Raw genomic sequence first — 17,200 nt, 5'->3', positions numbered from 1 at the left:
ACTCAAACAGCCCCACTTCGAGAGGTACCACAAAAACCTCTCCGCTCTGAGTCTGACTGCATTCAGACTATCCAGAAGTTGGCCAGAGCGAGAGGTTTTTCGAAACCTGTGGCTAAAGCGGCGCGAGAAGACCTTCGTCAATCGCGGTTTACCAGTCGAAGTGGGCAGCTTTTAGGAGCTGGTGTAGGAAGAAAGGAGTTTCCTCTACCACGACCTCTGTGGGCCAGATCGCCGACTTCCTTCTTTATCTCAGACGAGATTTGAAGCTCGCAGTGTCAACCATTAAAGGCTACAGAAGTGTCTTATCTGTAGTTTTTCGACATAGAGGTCTTGACCTTGCTAATAATAAAGACCTACATGATCTACTGAAATCTTTGAGACCACCAACCGGTACCGATGGCTAAGTTGCCTTCGTGGAATCTGGACGTGTTCTCAAGTTTTTAACGTCAAGCCGCTTCGAACCTATTTACTCTGCCTCTTTGCGAGATTTGACGAAGAAGACTGTATTCCTAACTGCTCTGGCGACGGCGAAGAGGGTTAGCGAGATACAGGCGATTAGTAAACACGTCGGCTTCAAAGGGCATAATGCAATCTGCTCTTTGAGTATGTCATTCCTGGCTAAGAATGAGAACCCTTCCAACCCTTGGCCTAAGACGTTCGAAATCAAAGGTATGGCAGAAATCATTGGTCAAGAGCCAGAAAGAGTCCTGTGTCCTGTTAGGGCTCTTAAAGAATATCTTTGTAGGACAAAGGAGTGTAGAGGTTCTGCGGAGAACTTATGGTGTTCGGTTAAGAGGCCTAATATGCCCGTGTCTAAGAATGCACTGGCATTCTTTTTGAGGAACACCATTAAGGAGGGCGCACGCTTATTGTCAAGATAGTGACTTTAAGCTTTTAAAAGTTAACGCTCATGAAGTAAGGGCTATTTCGACTTCTATAGCCTTTCAGAAAAATATGGCTCTCAAAGATATTTTAAGTGCCACTTTTTGGAGAAGTAACTCTGTGTTCGCCTCGCACTATTTACGGGAGGTCAGAACGACATATGAGAACTGTTACTCTCTTGGACCATACGTCGCCGCAGACACTATCTTGGGGCAGGAGGTAGCACTCATCCTTTCCCATAGAAAAGGGTAGGTGAGTTTTTAATGTTCGTAATGTTTATGGTTGTAGGGTCGGCCGCCGAATGCGGTCTTCCCTTCTTTTAGCCTTTGGTATATGGGAGTATTTGGTTAGGCTAATTTAGGTGGTGGTTTTGCCTCGTTGTCCTCTTGAGTATGGTCATGGTCTAGTCATTGTGGTCTCGTCCCCGTTGGCAGATCATCTAGAGCGCACCAACTACACAGGTCTCTACCTTGTTGGTAACTCTAGTGAAGCAGATGCAGGCTTGGGTGACAGTAATCACGAAGTCAGCTATGCTAACAGGTAAGGAACCAAGATGTCAATCATCTACATATATATGTTTCCTAAATCCTTTTCTGTCTCTCCCACCGCCAAATGTGGGATTCAGCTATATATATATCTGACAGGTAAGTTTCATGAACAAAATGATATTGTTAAGATACAATAAAGTTTGTTCATACTTACCTGGCAGATATATATATTTTAAGTACCCACCCACCTCCCCTCAGGAGACAGTGGAGATAGAAATCTGATAGAAAATGGGAATGGTTCCTGATACCCGCCTCCTAGCGGCGGGAATGGGTACTAACCACCCTACTCCCACTACGTGTGTCGTAAGTTTTTAGAAATTCTGTCGGACTTCAGAGAATACAGCTATATATAAATCTGCCAGGTAAGTATGAACAAACTTTATTGTATCTTAACAATATCATTTTTATGGCACTGGACGAACGCCATAAAACCGGATCACTGATAACCGAGTCTGCCAATAACTGGGGAGTGCCTGTAATAGTAAAAAACTAATTACAGGCAGTTCCCGGGTTACGACAGGGGTTCCGTTCTTGAGACACGTTGTAACCCGAAAATTGGCGGAAGGCGGAACATCGTCAAAAATCCTAAGAAAACCTTACTTTTAATGCTTTGGGTGCATTCAAAACTATGTAACTGCATTCTTATTGCATTTTTCATCAAAAAAAACTTCAAATATTGATTATTTTGCATTTTTGGTGTCATATTTCTTTTGCCAGATCAGTGTTGTAGGCGTCGTAACCCTGGAACATGCGTCATAACCCTGGAAATAATTTCTAATAAATATAATTGAGAAGCGCCTTAACCTCGGAACGTCGTAAGCCGCACCCGTCGTAACCCGTGGACTGCCTTTACACTTAGTATACCAAAACTGTAGTTGATTATTAAAATTAATCCTAGGCAGAAAACACAATTTGTTCATGAAACTTACCTGTCAGATATATATATAGCTGTATTCTCTGAAGTCCGACAGAATTTCTAAAACTTACGACACGTAGTGGGAGTTGGGTGGTTAGTACCCATTCCCGCCGCTGGGAGGCGGGTATCAGGAACCATTCCCATTTTCTATCAGATTTCTTCTGTCGCCAGTGTCGTAAACATCTGTTTACACACCTCCGCCTCAGGATTTTGGAAAACTTTTCATTGCTTGAGTATCCTCTTGACTTTTTGTTTTTTTTGGTTTTGGATCGATAGCTTGGCATACGTGACTTTGGACTGTTTTGAATTTGGCTTAGATTTTTTCCTTAAATATGTCTGGATGTAGTTTGGCTAGCACCAGGGTGTGTTCGAAAGTGGAATGCAAGGTTAGGCTACCAAAAGCCTTGGTTGATCCTCACACATTGTGTAAAGGGTGTAGGGGGCAAGAGTGTAAATATGATTTGCGCTGTAATGAGTGTGAAAGCTTGGATGATTTACAATGGAAGACGTATGAATCCTACGTAAATAAGTTAGAACGTGATAGGATCAGGAGGTCTTCCTCCAGGAGTAAGTCGGGTAGCAGACAGGGTCTTAATGTATCCCCTTCTAACCCTCCTTTAGATTTTGTGTCTCCTAACCCCGTAGTGTTGCCTTCGGGCCCTCAAGTGGTGTCTGCGGAGGGTAATGCCCTTTCGCTTATCCTGGATTCATTGAAGACGCTTGAATCTAAAGTGCTTGCCCTTGAAAACAGGCAAAATAAGTGCAGTGATAGTGCCCCTAGTGAAGTGGAGGGGGCGTCAGATCGGCCCTATAGCGCCTATAGGCTGGGACCTCTGCTGGACTCCCAGGACTCAGGGAGAGGGCATGTCGAAGGCCGAAGGAGGGTTACGGGGACCCCCCACCGATCTGACGTCCCTTCAGCAGTTCCTGTGGACGCTTCCCAGGCTGCTAAGGAAGCGTGCTCGAGCACGTATCCTGAAGGATTGTTTCTCGTCTTCCCACGCGTCCTCCCCGCGCAAGGGTGGAATCTCGTTCGGATTCGCGACCTTTGAAGAGGACTCTTCAAGATCTTGACGCTTCACGTCATGCTTTGTCTGAGTGGCATTCTTCTCCGGAAAGCGTAGCTTTTCCGCCCCAGAAGAAGTCTAGGACGTCATCCGATGATGACGCCCGCGAGCGCCCCAGTCGCTCTAGAGCCAAGGCTGTTCCTGGGAGAAGGAAGAAGGCGTCCCCTCGCCCCTCTCCTTCTCACAAGCGCAGCTCGTCTCCGCGTAAGGAGACATCTCAGACGGAGATCATCATTGCTATGCAACGGCAACTGGACGCTTTACTGAAGCAGAAGGAGACGGTTCCTCGTCGCAGGAAAGACGATAGACTTCCTATCAAGAGAACTAGGCAGTCTTCTCCAACGGCTCCTCTTTCGTCCCCGTCTCCTGATATTTCGCCCTCTAGACTTAGTTTTGCTCCCCAGGGTTCGTCTAGAGGAGACGTTAGACGTCAGGTTAGAGAGAGATCTCTTCATGCTCCTCTCTCTTCCCGTAGAGAGGACGCTCGGCGTTCCGACTTCGACGCTTCTGCTGACGACGAGTTTGTAGCTGTCGGACGGACTTCTATGCGTTCTGCCCCTCTTCGACATGACAGTGTTGACGCTCAACGATACGCTAGTCGGGTAGTTGATCAAGTTTCTTCGCGGGACGTTCGTAAGGACGCTTCGCGGGACGTTAGAAGAGTCACTACGATGGACGCTCTTTTGGACGCTCGGTCGGATGCTGATTTGGACGCTCGAGAGGACGCTAGGTTGGACGCTCAGATGGACGCTCGTAGACGTAGTAAGAGCTCTGTGGACGCGAATGTGGAAGTTCGCTGTCACTCGGATGTTGTTCCCGAGGCTTTGGCTGACGCTTCACGTCTTATTTCTTCTTCACGTTCGCCTCTAAAGGTGATTCCTGATCCTGTGACTGTTAAGGATCCGTTACCCTCTTCTTCTCTTCATCGTTCGGATAGGAGACTTGGAGCGAAAGGACTTGTGCCTCTTCCTTCGGATTTGCACTCGGGTAGGGAAGAAGGAGAACTTAGCGGTTCTTCTGAGGATGTTGACGAAGAACAACCTGCTACATCTGCGTCGTCAGATTACCAAGTTTTGGCACGGCTACTTCGTGATTCGTTTGGGGATACTTTCCAGCCTGCTGCTCCTCCTTCTCCTCCTTCTCAGTTTTCGTCGTCGAAGACAAGCAAGACTCCAGGGTTCGTGAAAATGAAGACGTCGTTGTCTACTAGAAGAGCTTTCCGGAAGGTTAACGCCTGGATGGAGTCTAGGAAAGCAAAGGGAAGGACTACTTTCGCCCTGCCTCCGTCTAGACTTAGCGGTAAGGCAGGGATGTGGTATGAGACAGGCGAGGAATTAGGATTGAAGGTTCCTACATCTGCTCAAGGTGATTTCGCCAGCGTGGTTGATGCCTCAAGGAGGGCCCTTTTAGCCTCAGCTAAAGTGTCATGGACGACTTCCGAACTGGACCATCTTTTGAAGGGACTGTTTAGGTCCTTAGAGGTCTTCAAACTTCTTAGACTGGTGTCGTTGGAGCTTTAGACAACCAGTCTCGTAAGCCAGACTCGATCAGCTTGGGGGAGCTGTCCAGTGTATTGTCATGCATGGACAAGGCCGTCAGGGATGGCTCAAGAGGAGTTAGCCTCTCATTTTTCAGCAGGGGGTGCTTAAGAAAGGTCGCTTTATTGCAACTTTGCGGCTAAATCTGTCTCTCCCGCACAGAGGACAGAACTTTTGTATGCTCCCTTCTCGAGTCATCTCTTCCCCCAAGCTATGGTGAAGGATCTGGCAGTTAGTCTTCAAGAGAAAGCGCCACGCAAGACCTGTTGGCTCAGTCTTCGAGACGTCCGGCTGGCCCTTCAACGTCTTCAGGAGCCCAACCGTTTAGAAAGCAGAAGCCCTTTCGTGGAGGGACTTCCGCTAGATCGTCTCCTCGAGGAAGAAGCCTTCCTAGAGGTAGAGCCCCTTCCAAGTCTAGGGGCAAGAAGTGAGAGATCGTGCCTTCAGCCACCGGTAGGAGCCAGGCTGCAGTTGTTTGCAGAAGCCTGGAGAGAAAGAGAGGCGGACACCTGGTCTCTCGACGTCATAGAGAAGGGTTACAAGATCCCTTTCATAAAGCCGCCCCCGTTGACTTCCACTCCCAGGACTTGTCCCCATCGTATCCTCAAGCAAAACGGAAGATACTTTCGACCTGCTCGAGCAGATGCTCGAGAAACGAGCAGTGGAACAGGTTTTCCTAGAACCTGCAACGCCAGGATTTTACAACAGATTGTTTCTTGTACCGAAACAATCGGGAGGGTGGCGGCGGTCTTGGATGTAAGTCGTCTAAACCTCTATATAGAAAAGCAGAGGTTCAAGATGGAGACACCTCAGTCAGTTCTGGGGCCTTGGAAGACCTGGAGATTGGATGATATCACTCGACCTCCAGGACGCCTCTTTCACGTCCCGATACATCATCCCCAATCGATGAAGTACCTTCGGTTTCGTACTGAAAGGGGAAGGTCTTTCATTCAGGGCTCTTTGTTTCGGACTGAGTACGGCCCCTTTTATCTTCACCATCTTAATGAAGAACGTGGCGAGGTGGCTCCATCTTTTCCAACATCAGAATCTCGCTCTTATCTGGACGACTGGCTCATACGACGCCTCCTCGCAGACCCGGGTGCCTGAAGGACTTGCAAACGACTCTGTCTTTAGCTGCGTCCCTGGGACTTCTGGTGAACTTCGAAAGTCACATCTGACCCCAACACAGTCCATCGTGTATCTGGGGATTCAGATGGATTCAGTGCTTTTCGGGCTTTTCCGTCCCAGGAACGTCAGCAACAAGGCATAGAAAAAGTGTCAGCCTTTCTAGGGAAGATTCATGCTCGGTGAGGGAATGGATGAGTCTGCGTGGGGACCATTTCCTCGCTGGAGAAGTTTGTTTCCCTGGGGAGGCTACACCTCCGACCTCTTCAGTTCTTTCTGTCGGACAACTGGACAGAAAAGGACAACTTCGACATGAAGTTAAGCATCTTGGAAGAGGTGAAGAACCATCTCAAGATGGTGGCTCGATCCGTGGAAGCTGTCAGAGGGCATATCCCTCAAGCTTCAGAACCCCGACCTAGTGTTGTTCTCCGACGCGTCATCCACGGGGTGGGGAGCAACTCTAGGGGGGAGGAAGTGTCAGGTACCTGGAGAGGGGAACAGGTAACCTGGCATATCACTTCAAAGAGCTGGCAGCGGTTCAATTAGCGCTCCAGTTCTTCCAGAACAAAGTCTCCCGTCGTGTAGTTCAAGTCAACTCGACAACACCACACCCCTGCATACTTGAAGAAACAAGGAGGAACACACTCTCGCTCCCTGTTCGCTCTAGCGAAAGAGATTCTACTTGGGCAAAGGAGAGAGAAGTCACAATATTGACAAGGTTCATTGCCGGAGTCGAGAACGTCCGAAGGCAATCTCCTCAGTCGACAAGGACAGTTATTGCCGACAGAGTGGACCCTCAATCAGGACGTATGCCAGGGAGCTGTGGGGGTCTTTGGGGATGTCCCTTAGTGGTACATCTTTGCAACGTCAAGGACGGCGAGACTTCCCCTGTATTGCTTCTCCGGTTCTCGATCCGGGAGCAGTAGCAGTAGACGCTTACTAATGGGATTGGACGGGCCTAGATCTCTACGCTTTTTCCCCCCCCCCCCTTCAAGATCCATGGGGAGGTGATGAGAAAATTCGCAGCATCGGAGGGGACGAGGTTGACTTTAATCGCCCCCTTTGGCCCGCAGCGATCTGGTTCACAGAGGTGATGTTCTACCTAGTGGATTATCCGAGATCTCTTCCGTTAAGGAGAGATCTACTCAAACAGCCCCACTTCGAGAGGTACACAAAAACCTCTCCGCTCTGAGTCTGACTGCGTTCAGACTATCCAAAAGTTGGCCAGAGCGAGAGGTTTTTCTAAATCAGTGCTAAAGCTATCGCCACCGCGAGGAGACCATCATCAATCGCGGTTTACCAATCGAAGTGGGCAGCCTTTAGAAGTTGGTGTAAGAGAAAAGGAGTTTCCTCTACCACTACCTCTGTGAGCCAGATCGCTGACTTCTTTGCTTTATCTTAAACAAGATCTGAAGCTTGCAGTGTCAACCATTAAAGGCTACAGAAGCGTCTTATCTGTAGTTTTTTGTTCGCCATAGAGGTCTTGACCTCGCTAATAACAAGGATCTCCATGATCTATTGAGATCTTTCGAGACGACCAAGGTGCCGCTACCGAAGTTACCTTCGTGAACCTGGATGTGGTCCTCAAATATTTAATGTCAAATCGCTTTGAACCTCTTTCCTCTTCGTCTCTACGAGATTTGACGAAGAAAACTGTATTCCTAACTGCTCTGGCGACGGCGAAGAGAGTTAGCGAAATACAGGCTATCAGCAAACACGTCGGCTTCAAAGGGCATAATGCGGTCTGCTCTTTGGGTATGTTGTTTCTGGCCAAAAACAAAAACCCTTCCAATCCGTGGCCTAAAACGTTCGAGATCAAGGGTATGGCAGAGATCATTGGTCAAGAGCCAGAAAGAGTCCTGTGTCCTGTTAGGGCTCTTAGAGAGTATCTTCGTAGAACGAAGGATTGTCGAGGTTCTGCGGAGAACTTATGGTGTTCGGTCAAGAGACCAAACATGCCCATGTCCAAGAATGCACTGGCATTCTTTTTAAGAAAACACCTTAAAGAGGCGCACTCTTCTTGCAAAGACAGCGACTTTAAGCTGCTAAAAGTTAATGCGCACGAAGTAAGGGCTATTTCGACCTCAATAGCCTTTCAGAAAAAACATGGCTCTTAAAGACATTTTAAGTGCTACTTTTTGGAGGAGTAACTCAGTGTTCGCCTCGCACTACCTACGGGAGGTGAGAACGACCTATGAAAACTGTTACTCTCTTGGGCCATACGTCGCCGCAGACACTATTTTGGGGGCAGGAGGTAGCACTCATCCTTTCCCATAGAAAAGGGTAGGTGAGTTTTTAATATTTGTATGTTTATGGTTGTAGGGTCGGCTGCCGAGTACGGTCGTCCCTTCCTTTAGCCTTTGGTATATGGGAGTTTTGTTGTTAGGCTAACTTAGGTGGTGGTTTTGCCTCGTTGCCCTCAGAAGTATGGTCATGGTCTAGTCCACATTGTGGTCCCGTCCCCATTGACAGATCATCTAGAGCGCACCAACTACACAGGTCACTACCTTGTTGGTAACTCTAGTGAAGCAGAAGCAGGCTTGGGTGACAGTAATCATGAAGTCAGCTATGCTAACAGGTAAGGAACCAAGATGTCAATCATCTACATTTATATGTTTCCTAAAATCCTTTTTCTGTCTCTCCCACCGCCAAAGGTGGGATTCAGCTATATATATATCTGACAGGTAAGTTTCATGAACAAAATGATATTGTTAAGATACAATAAAGTTTGTTCATACTTACCTGGCAGATTATATATAGTACCCACCCACCTCCCCTCAGGAGACAGTGGAGATAGAAATCTGATAGAAAATGGGAATGGTTCCTGATACCCGCCTCCCAGCGGCGGGAATGGGTACTAACCACCCAACTCCCACTACGTGTGTCGTAAATTTTAGAAATTCTGTCGGACTTCAGAGAATACAGCTATATATATATCTGCCAGGTAAGTATGAACAAACTTTATTGTATCTTAACAATATCATTTTTAAACCTGTTTACCAAATTCTTAGAAGTCCATTAGTGGTTTGATAATAAAAAGCTGAGAGATGGGTAGACTCATAAAGTTTATGCTGAAGAGCATTAGAAATTGTACAGAATTGATGTCATTTTTTCTCTTGCAAAGCAGTAACACATAAACAAAGTTTATTTTACCAACATCTACCGTATGATTTTTTAACAGTATTTCCAGATGTAAAAAAAAAATTATTATAAGATGCCATAATTAAAGCCAATTGTCTGTGAATACTAGATGGATATTGTTGTGTTTATATTTTTTTTACTGGGAAAGCAGATATTATATTTTGAATTATGATTAACTTAATTATCATTTATTTCCTTTTCAGTGCCACTTGTGTCCAGAATGCTTCCGTCCGATATTTGTAAGATACACAAAAAGGGAGCGTCAATACGGTTAGATACTACTTTAGTTGACTTCAATGATATGAGATGGGAGAGAGGAGATATTAGCTTCTTATTTTCTGGTAGCTCCAAACCATCTCATTCTTTAACAGTTTTAGACAACAAACTCAAGGTTTACCAGGGTGTTCGTCATGAGGTTAGTGTCTTTAAGCTTCATTTGTTTGCTTATAGTTTTAACTGCTTAAATTTTATGTGAAGATTAAAACCCGTTAGGATTTTTAGAGAATGTCTGTTATTTTGTAGCTTTCTGAAAGGAGATATTAATGCACTTTTCATAAAATTTTATTATGTAAATTTCAGGAAACAGAAGCAGAAATAGAAGATGAGGTTGACATCCTTATGAGTTCAGATATTGTAGCTGCACAGATGTCTACAAAGCAAATTACTTTTGCAAGAGCACAGACAGGCTGGATATTCAGAGCAGACAAAAAGGTGAGTCACCTTATGCAGTTGGTATTTTGTTCTGATCGTTTATTCTTTTGTAGTGTGATGAATTTTGCCTGCTGGTTAGGTGATTTTTCCCAATTATAATTTGAGATGTACACTACCTGTACCAACCCATAAATATCAGGTGTGATAAACACTTTGCTAACTGGAGTGTTTTACAGTTTTGTACATGAACTTTCCTGTCAGACATATACTTAGCTTACGTCTCTGACGTCACGACAGAATTCAAAACTCACGGGAAACGCGACAGGTAGGTCAGGTGATCTACCTTACCCGCCGCTGGGTGGCGGGTGTAAGAACCAAAGTACCTTTCTTGCCAGATTTTTTCTGTCGTCGGTGTCGACCACACCTGTTGTCGGTACCTCTTGACAGTTGGATTCTTTTCTCGTTTTTGCCCTGGATTGTTTCTACGGACTTTTGGTGAAGTACCTGATCTTTTGGCCTGGCATTCGCGATTTGTGGATCGTTATTTGACTTTTCTTTGGATTTTTCTTTGGATACATGATGTCTGATGTTGATACTAAGAAAACTGCTATGTTCAGAGTTTGTTGTATGACTGAGTGTAAGGTGAGGCTACCGAAAGCTGCGGTAGACCCTCACACAGTATGTTTGAAGTGTAGAGGGAATGAATGCACCTTTAATAATCCTTGTAATGAATGTGAAAAGCTGAATGAGGATGAATGGAAGTCTTTGTCTTCCTACTTGAGGAAGCTTGAAAAGGATAAAGTTAGGAAAGCTTCTTCTAGGAGCAGTAGTAGATCTCGTATTAGCGAGTTGGATATAGATAATCCAATTGTTAAGAGAGGTGTGGGGGGGGGGAGGGTATCCGCCAGTTTGTTGGTTGTGAGTTCAGCTCCCTGCTCCCTGCAGCGAAAGCCGAAGAGGTGCTGCCTCGGGAAGGTGGCCTCCACTGAAACGCCACCCATTCGCAGCATGGAGATGAAAATCAAGCATTTGAAGGTAAGAGTGATTCCAATAGTGATTTGTGCAGTGATCCCAGTGCAGTGGAGGGTACGTCTGATCGGCTCCCTAATGCTTCCAGGCCTAGACCTCTTCCAGACTCCCAGTCCCAGTGGAGGAGGAAAGTCGAAAGCCGCAGGAAGGTTAGGGAGCATCCCCACCGGTCAGGCGTCCCCTCGGTAGCTCCTGTTGCTCTTTCCCAGGCTACCTTGGATCGGGCCAAGAGAGAAGTCTTGCACCAATGCTTCTCGTCTTCGCCTTCGCCTTCTCCTAAACGAGGATGGAGCTCTTCGGAAGCCCCGCGCCCTTCGAAGAGAGCCTGGAACGCTCCCTGCGCCCTTCCCTCCAGCCCTGAAGTTTTTTCGGAAGAGCCTGAGGTGGAAGCGAAGAAACGGAAGAGATCTCTGGAGTATCGTTCCCCGAGCAGAGATCGAGCATCGTCACCTGTTCAAGATTTTGTGAAATCTCCTGCAAGGGTGTTGGCTAGCCTTCAGGCACAGATTTCGGCTCTGGCTGGCTCTCTTTGCGTGTCTTCTCGTCGGAGGAAGGACGTCTCGCTTCCTGTAAAGAAGTCCAGGCTCTCCTCTCCTGACTCTCGCTATTCGACGGAAGCGGCCCGCTCGCCTGTGCGTTCGGAGTCTCGCAGGAGACTTTCTGCTTCGGACAAGATCCCATCTGCGTCCAAGCGCCAGTCGCCTGACAGACAGGATGTCTTTGTTTCTCCTTCGGACAAGGAGCAGGCTTCTCGTAGGAGATCTTCGCCCTACAGACGCTCTTCTCGAGACAGGATCGCTCCCCTTGATAGGCACCAAGAGCCTAGTAGGCGCTACTCGCCTCGTAGCCGCTCCTCGTCTCGCCTCCACTCTCCTGTTGACAAGCGCCCTAAATCGGACAGGCGCTCTTCGCTTGACAGGCGTCAAGAGCCTGTTAGGTGCGTTTCTCCTGGCAGGCGCTCTTCACCTGACTTTCACTCTCCTCGAGTCAGGCGCCGAGATCATGGCAGACGCTTCTCCCCTTGTAGGCGCTCTCCCAGTAGGCGCTCGTCGCCAGAGAGCCTCTCTCCTCGGTTCAGACGCCAAGAGCCTGGTAGCCGCTTCTCTCATGGCAGGCGCTGTTCGCCTGGTAGCCGCTCTCCTTTGGATAGGCGCCAAGAGCCTGATAGAAGTTTTTCTTCAAACAGGCGCTCTGCTCCTGACAGCCGCCTTACTCCTGTTAGGCTCCAAGAATCTGGAAAACGCCCTCCTCAAGACAAGAAGGATTTTGCGAGTAGGCAAGTTCCAGAAGTTTTGTCTCCAAGAGTCAAACCTCACACTTCAAGAGACTTTTCTAAGGGTAGTAGCGCCTCTAAGGATCATGAGGGTTTTTCTGATGAGGAAGAACAGGATCCCTCGGAAGAAGAAGGACCAAAAGACTCCTCTGTTTCCTCGTATAAGAGGTTAACAGATTTGCTCCTTCAAGAGTTTGGAGATATCCTTTCTCCTGTGGCTCCTGTTTCTTTATTCTCCACTTCGAAGACTTCGAAGGTTTCATCTTGTGTAAGGATGAAACCAACAATTTCAATGAAGAAGGCACTTAGAGGTTTTGGGGAATGGCTCCTTGCTAAGGAAGAGAAAGGGAAGACTGTTTTCTCTATCCCTCCGTCTAAACTGACTGGCAGATTAGGATTCTGGTACGAATCAGGGGAACCATTAGGCCTCGCTCTCCCTTCGTCTGCTGACTTGGACTTCTCTTCACTGGTGGATTCCGCCCGTCAATCTGCCCTCCTGTCTGCCAAGACTACGTGGGGGATGAACAAACTTGACCACCTACTGAAGGGAATGTTCCGAGTCCTGGAAGTTTTCAACTTCCTTGAGTGGTCTTTAGGAGTTCTGGCTAAGAAGACCCAGACCCCAGATTCCCTGTCTCCTGAAGATCTTAATTGCATCCTCACTTGCATGGACAAAGCAGTGAGAGACGGCTCGAGTGAAGTCTCTTCACTGTTTGGAGCCGGAGTGATCAAGAAGCAGTCAGTTTACTGTTCGTTTCTCACTAAGGCAGTTTCACATGCACAAAGGGCCTCACTTCTTTATGCTCAGCTCCTCTCCTCTTCTTTTCCCCAAGAAAATCATTCAGGATGTCTCGAGTGCCCTTTCAGCCAAGGCTACTCAGGACATGTTAGCCCAGTCAGCCAGGAAACCTCGCTCTGTCTTCCAACCCAAGACCAAGAAAGAGACTCCTCTGAGGCAGGAGCCCTTTCGAGGAGGACCCACTGCCAGAGTATCTTCAACCAGAGGATCTAGACCTTTTAAGAGAGGTAAAACCTTCGCTAGGTCAGTCAGAGGCAAGAAATAGCGATCAAGGACTCCAGACATCAGTGGGTGCCAGACTACTGAAATTTGCCGACATCTGGGCCCACAAAGGGGCAGACAATTGGTCCCTATCGATTGTCAGCAAAGGATACCTCATTCCCTTCTCGTCAAGGCCACCATTGACGACGACTCCGAGGGAGTTGGTGGCCAGGTACAAGGACCCCATCATGAATCAAGCCCTTTCTCTAGCAGTAGATCTGAGGCTAGAGAAGGAGGCTATAGAACTAGTGGAAGATCCCCGCTCTGCAGGTTTTTACAACAGGCTATTCCTAGTTCCGAAGAACTCAGGAGGATGGAGACCGGTTTTGGATGTAAGCGCCCTGAACGTCTTTGTGGAAAAGAGGAAGTTCGCCATGGAGACGACTTCCTCAGTGTTAGCGGCTCTTCGTCCAGGGGACTGGATGGTGTCACTAGACCTTCAGGACGCTTACTTTCATGTGCCGATCCATCCTTCTTCACGGAAATATCTGAGATTCATGATGGGAGGAAACTTCTTCCAATTCAAGGCCTTGTGCTTCAGCCTGTCGACTGCACCCCAAGTGTTCACGGGGTTAATGAAAAACGTGGCGCAGTGGCTACATTTGGAGGGAGTGAGGGTGTCACTCTATCTCGACGACTGGCTAATCAGAGCAGAGTCACAAGAAAGATGTCTGGAGGACCTTCAAAAGACCCTTACATTGGCAAGTTCTCTGGGACTTCTGGTGAACTTCCAGAAGTCTCAATTAAATCCCCAGTCAAGAGCGGATCTACCTCAGGGGTATTCAGGATAGTTTCTCTGGCTTTTTGGGCTTTTCCGTCGCCAGAGAGGATAGCTCGTTGCTACGAGAAACTAACGACCTTCCTAGAGAAAGATGCATGCACAGCGAGGGAGTGGATGAGCCTGCTGGGGACACTCTCCTCGTTGGAGCAATTCGTTTCTCTAGGAAGGTTGCATCTCAGGCCTCTACAGTTCTTCCTATACCAGAACTGGAGGCGTCTCTCCCTAGATCTGGAGTTTTCCTTCAAGATCTCAAGGGGAATCAAGAGGGACCTTCGGTGGTGGAACAACCCACTCCGTTTTGTGGAAGGAATGTCTCTTTACATGCCGAACCCCAACCATGTGTTGTTTTCCGACGCGCGTCGGAAGCAGGTTGGGGAGCGACGCTCGGGATAAGAGAAGTGTCAGGCACCTGGAAGGGGGATCAGGTGTCCTGGCACATCAACAAGAAAGAGTTGATGGCAGTTTGGATGGCATTAAAAGCCTTCGAGCCCCACGTCCGAAATGCAATAGTTCAGTTCAATTCGGACAACACCACAGCCTTGGCGTACATCAAAAAACAGGGGGGACGCACTCCTTCTCCCTGTACGAAACAGCAAGGGATCTTCTGCTGTGGTCTCAAGCAAGGAAGATCAGTCTTTTCTCTACCAGATTCGTACAGGGAGAAAGGAACGTCAGGGCCGATCTCCTGAGCAGGAAGAATCAACTCCTGCCTTCCGAGTGGACCCTCCACTCAGAAGTATGCCAAGACCTGTGGAGAAGATGGGGCAGGCCTCACATCGACCTCTTTGCAACAGCAAGGGAACGCAAGGAATAGAAACTTTACTGCTCCCCGATCTCAGACCCAGGGGCAGTATCAGTGGATGCGTTTCTCCTAGATTGGACAGGTCTAGATGTCTACGCCTTTCCCCCCTTCAAAGTACTGGGACAAACTCTCAAGAAATTTGCTATCTTGGAGATGACAAGAATGACGCTAGTAGCTCCGTTCTGGCCCGCCCAAGATTGGTTCACAGAGGTACTGGAATGGTTGGTGGACTTTCCAATTGAGCACTTCGCCACAAAAGACAAGATTTGCTCAGACAACCCCACTTCGACAGGTATCACAGAAACCTCCCCGCTCTCAATCTGACTGGCTTTCGACTGTCAAAAGTCTTGTCAGAGCGAAGGGGTTTTCGACAAAAGCTGCTAAGGCTATCGCCTCAGCTAGAAGACCTTCGACCCTTAAAGTCTACCAGTCGAAGTAGTGGGACGTCTTTCGCCGGTGGTGCAGGAACCAGAAGTTTTCCTCTTCCAGTACCTCTGTGACTCAGAATCGCAGATTCCTAGTTTTCCTCAGAGAAAAATGCGGTTTGGCAGTATCTACCATCAAGGGCTACCGGAGCATGCTGGCTGCAGTGTTCAGACATAGGAACTTAGATCTTTCGAATAACAAAGATCTGCATGATCTATTAAGATCTTTTGAAACTGCCAAGAAAACTTCGACCGAAGTTCCAAGTTGGAATCTGGACGTGGTTCTTCGTTTCCTGAGGTCCTCTAAGTTTGAGCCACCCCAGTTAGCCTCCTTCAAAGATCTTACGAGGAAAGCTCTGTTTCTCATGGCTCTGGCATCTGCTAAAAGGGTTAGTGAGAAGGAAGGGTAGGTTTCAAAGGAGATTCCGTGATTTGTTCCTTCCTTCCTTCGTTTTTAGCAAAGAATGAGAACCCCTCAAATCCTTGGCCAAGGAGCTTTGAGGTTCGTGGATTATCTGCCTAGTAGGGGAAGAACCCGAAAGAACTCTTTGCCCTGTTAGGAGTTTAAAATACTACCTTCAGAAGAAGAAAACCCTTAAGGGCATTGAGGACAGACTATGGTGCTCTGTAAAGGACCCCAGCAGACCATTGTCTAAAAATGCGCTGTCTTTCTTCATTTGAAGTCTAGTGAAAGAAGCACATAGATCTTGTAATGAAGAACATTTCAAGCTCCTAAAAGTCAAGGCTCATGAAGTGAGAGCCATTGCCACTTCCTTGGCCTTTAGTAAGAATATGTCTCTTCAGAATCTGATGAAAACTACATTCTGGAGATGTAATTCAGTATTCGCCAACCACTACCTTAAAGACGTCAGTATTACGTATGACGAGTGCTTCGCATTAGGCCCGTACGTATCGGCGGATTCGGTGCTGGGGCAGGGAGCTGGAACATATCCTTAGTAGTTTTTTCCCTTGTTTTTGGTATTGAGTTCATATGGTCGTATGAAAAATGATGCAGGTAGGCATCGTTTTTTCTTTTCGTAGTACTAATAACTTTAGTTTGGTTAGGTGATCGGATTTGGTTTGAAGCTCCCTGCGTTGGTAGTGGACAGGTTCTGTCATAGAAGAGGGCGAACCCCCATTGACATGATCCGACTTGGATTCTACTAAGTAAGCGGATATCAAGTCCCGTTAGTAGACCCAAAGAGTCTTTTCAGCTGTAGGTCACGCCCTCGCTGTAGCTCTTATGGCTATGCAGACTAATAGACAGTACCTATGAAGTCTTCAGCCTAAACAGGTAAGAACCAAGGTTATTTTTATCCTACAACAGGTGTTGTTTACCTTTTCCTTGTTATTTTCTGTCTCTTACCCTCGACCAAGGGTGTCAATCAGCTAAGTATATGTCTGACAGGAAAGTTCATGTACAAAAATGATATTGTTATTTTACAATAAAGTTTTGTACATACTTACCTGGCAGACATATACTTAGCTTACGTCTCTGACGTCACGACAGAATTCAAAACTCGCGGCAAACGCGACAGGTAGGTCAGGTGATCTACCTTACCCGCCGCTGAGTGGCGGGTGTAAAAACCAAAGTACCTTTCTTGCCAGATTTTTTCTCTTACACCTGTCTCCTGAGGGGAGGCTGGGCGGGCCATCAATCGTATATGTCTGCCAGGTAAGTATGTACAAAACTTTATTGTAAAATAACAATATCATTTTCAAAATTATGGTTGCAGTGTTTGTGCTATTCATAATTATCAGGAAGATTGCTGGGTGCTAGTCAAATTACAGAGGTTGAGACCCCATGTTAAGGTCTTGGACAAGATGTGTACTAGAAAGCTTTGTTGTGGAAAAAATAAAAAAACACATTGGTGTGACCAGTATTTTATGTCGGTGGAAATAAGGCGACAGATCATTTATGGATAAGAGTGAAAGGAAAATCTGTTAAACCCATTTGGATTC

At 47.2% G+C, this 17,200-nt stretch overlaps 1 protein-coding gene across 1 annotated transcript in view; it reads left to right on the top strand.

Annotated features, from left to right (window-relative positions):
• The window catches only part of LOC135208484 (ankyrin repeat domain-containing protein 13C-like), a gene marked incomplete in the record, with an annotated part of 63,173 nt that overhangs the window by 3,396 nt on the left and 42,577 nt on the right, over nucleotides 1–17,200 (top strand). The window contains 2 exon segments of the mRNA XM_064240715.1: nucleotides 9,421–9,632; nucleotides 9,797–9,928. Coding sequence (XP_064096785.1) covers nucleotides 9,421–9,632; nucleotides 9,797–9,928 — 344 coding nt within the window.

This window comes from Macrobrachium nipponense, chromosome 35 (genome assembly GCF_015104395.2).
Source record: "Macrobrachium nipponense isolate FS-2020 chromosome 35, ASM1510439v2, whole genome shotgun sequence".
Lineage (NCBI taxonomy): Eukaryota > Metazoa > Arthropoda > Malacostraca > Decapoda > Palaemonidae > Macrobrachium > Macrobrachium nipponense.
The sequence above is the reverse complement of the archived record's forward strand: the minus strand, read 5'-3'. Positions and strand labels throughout refer to the sequence as shown.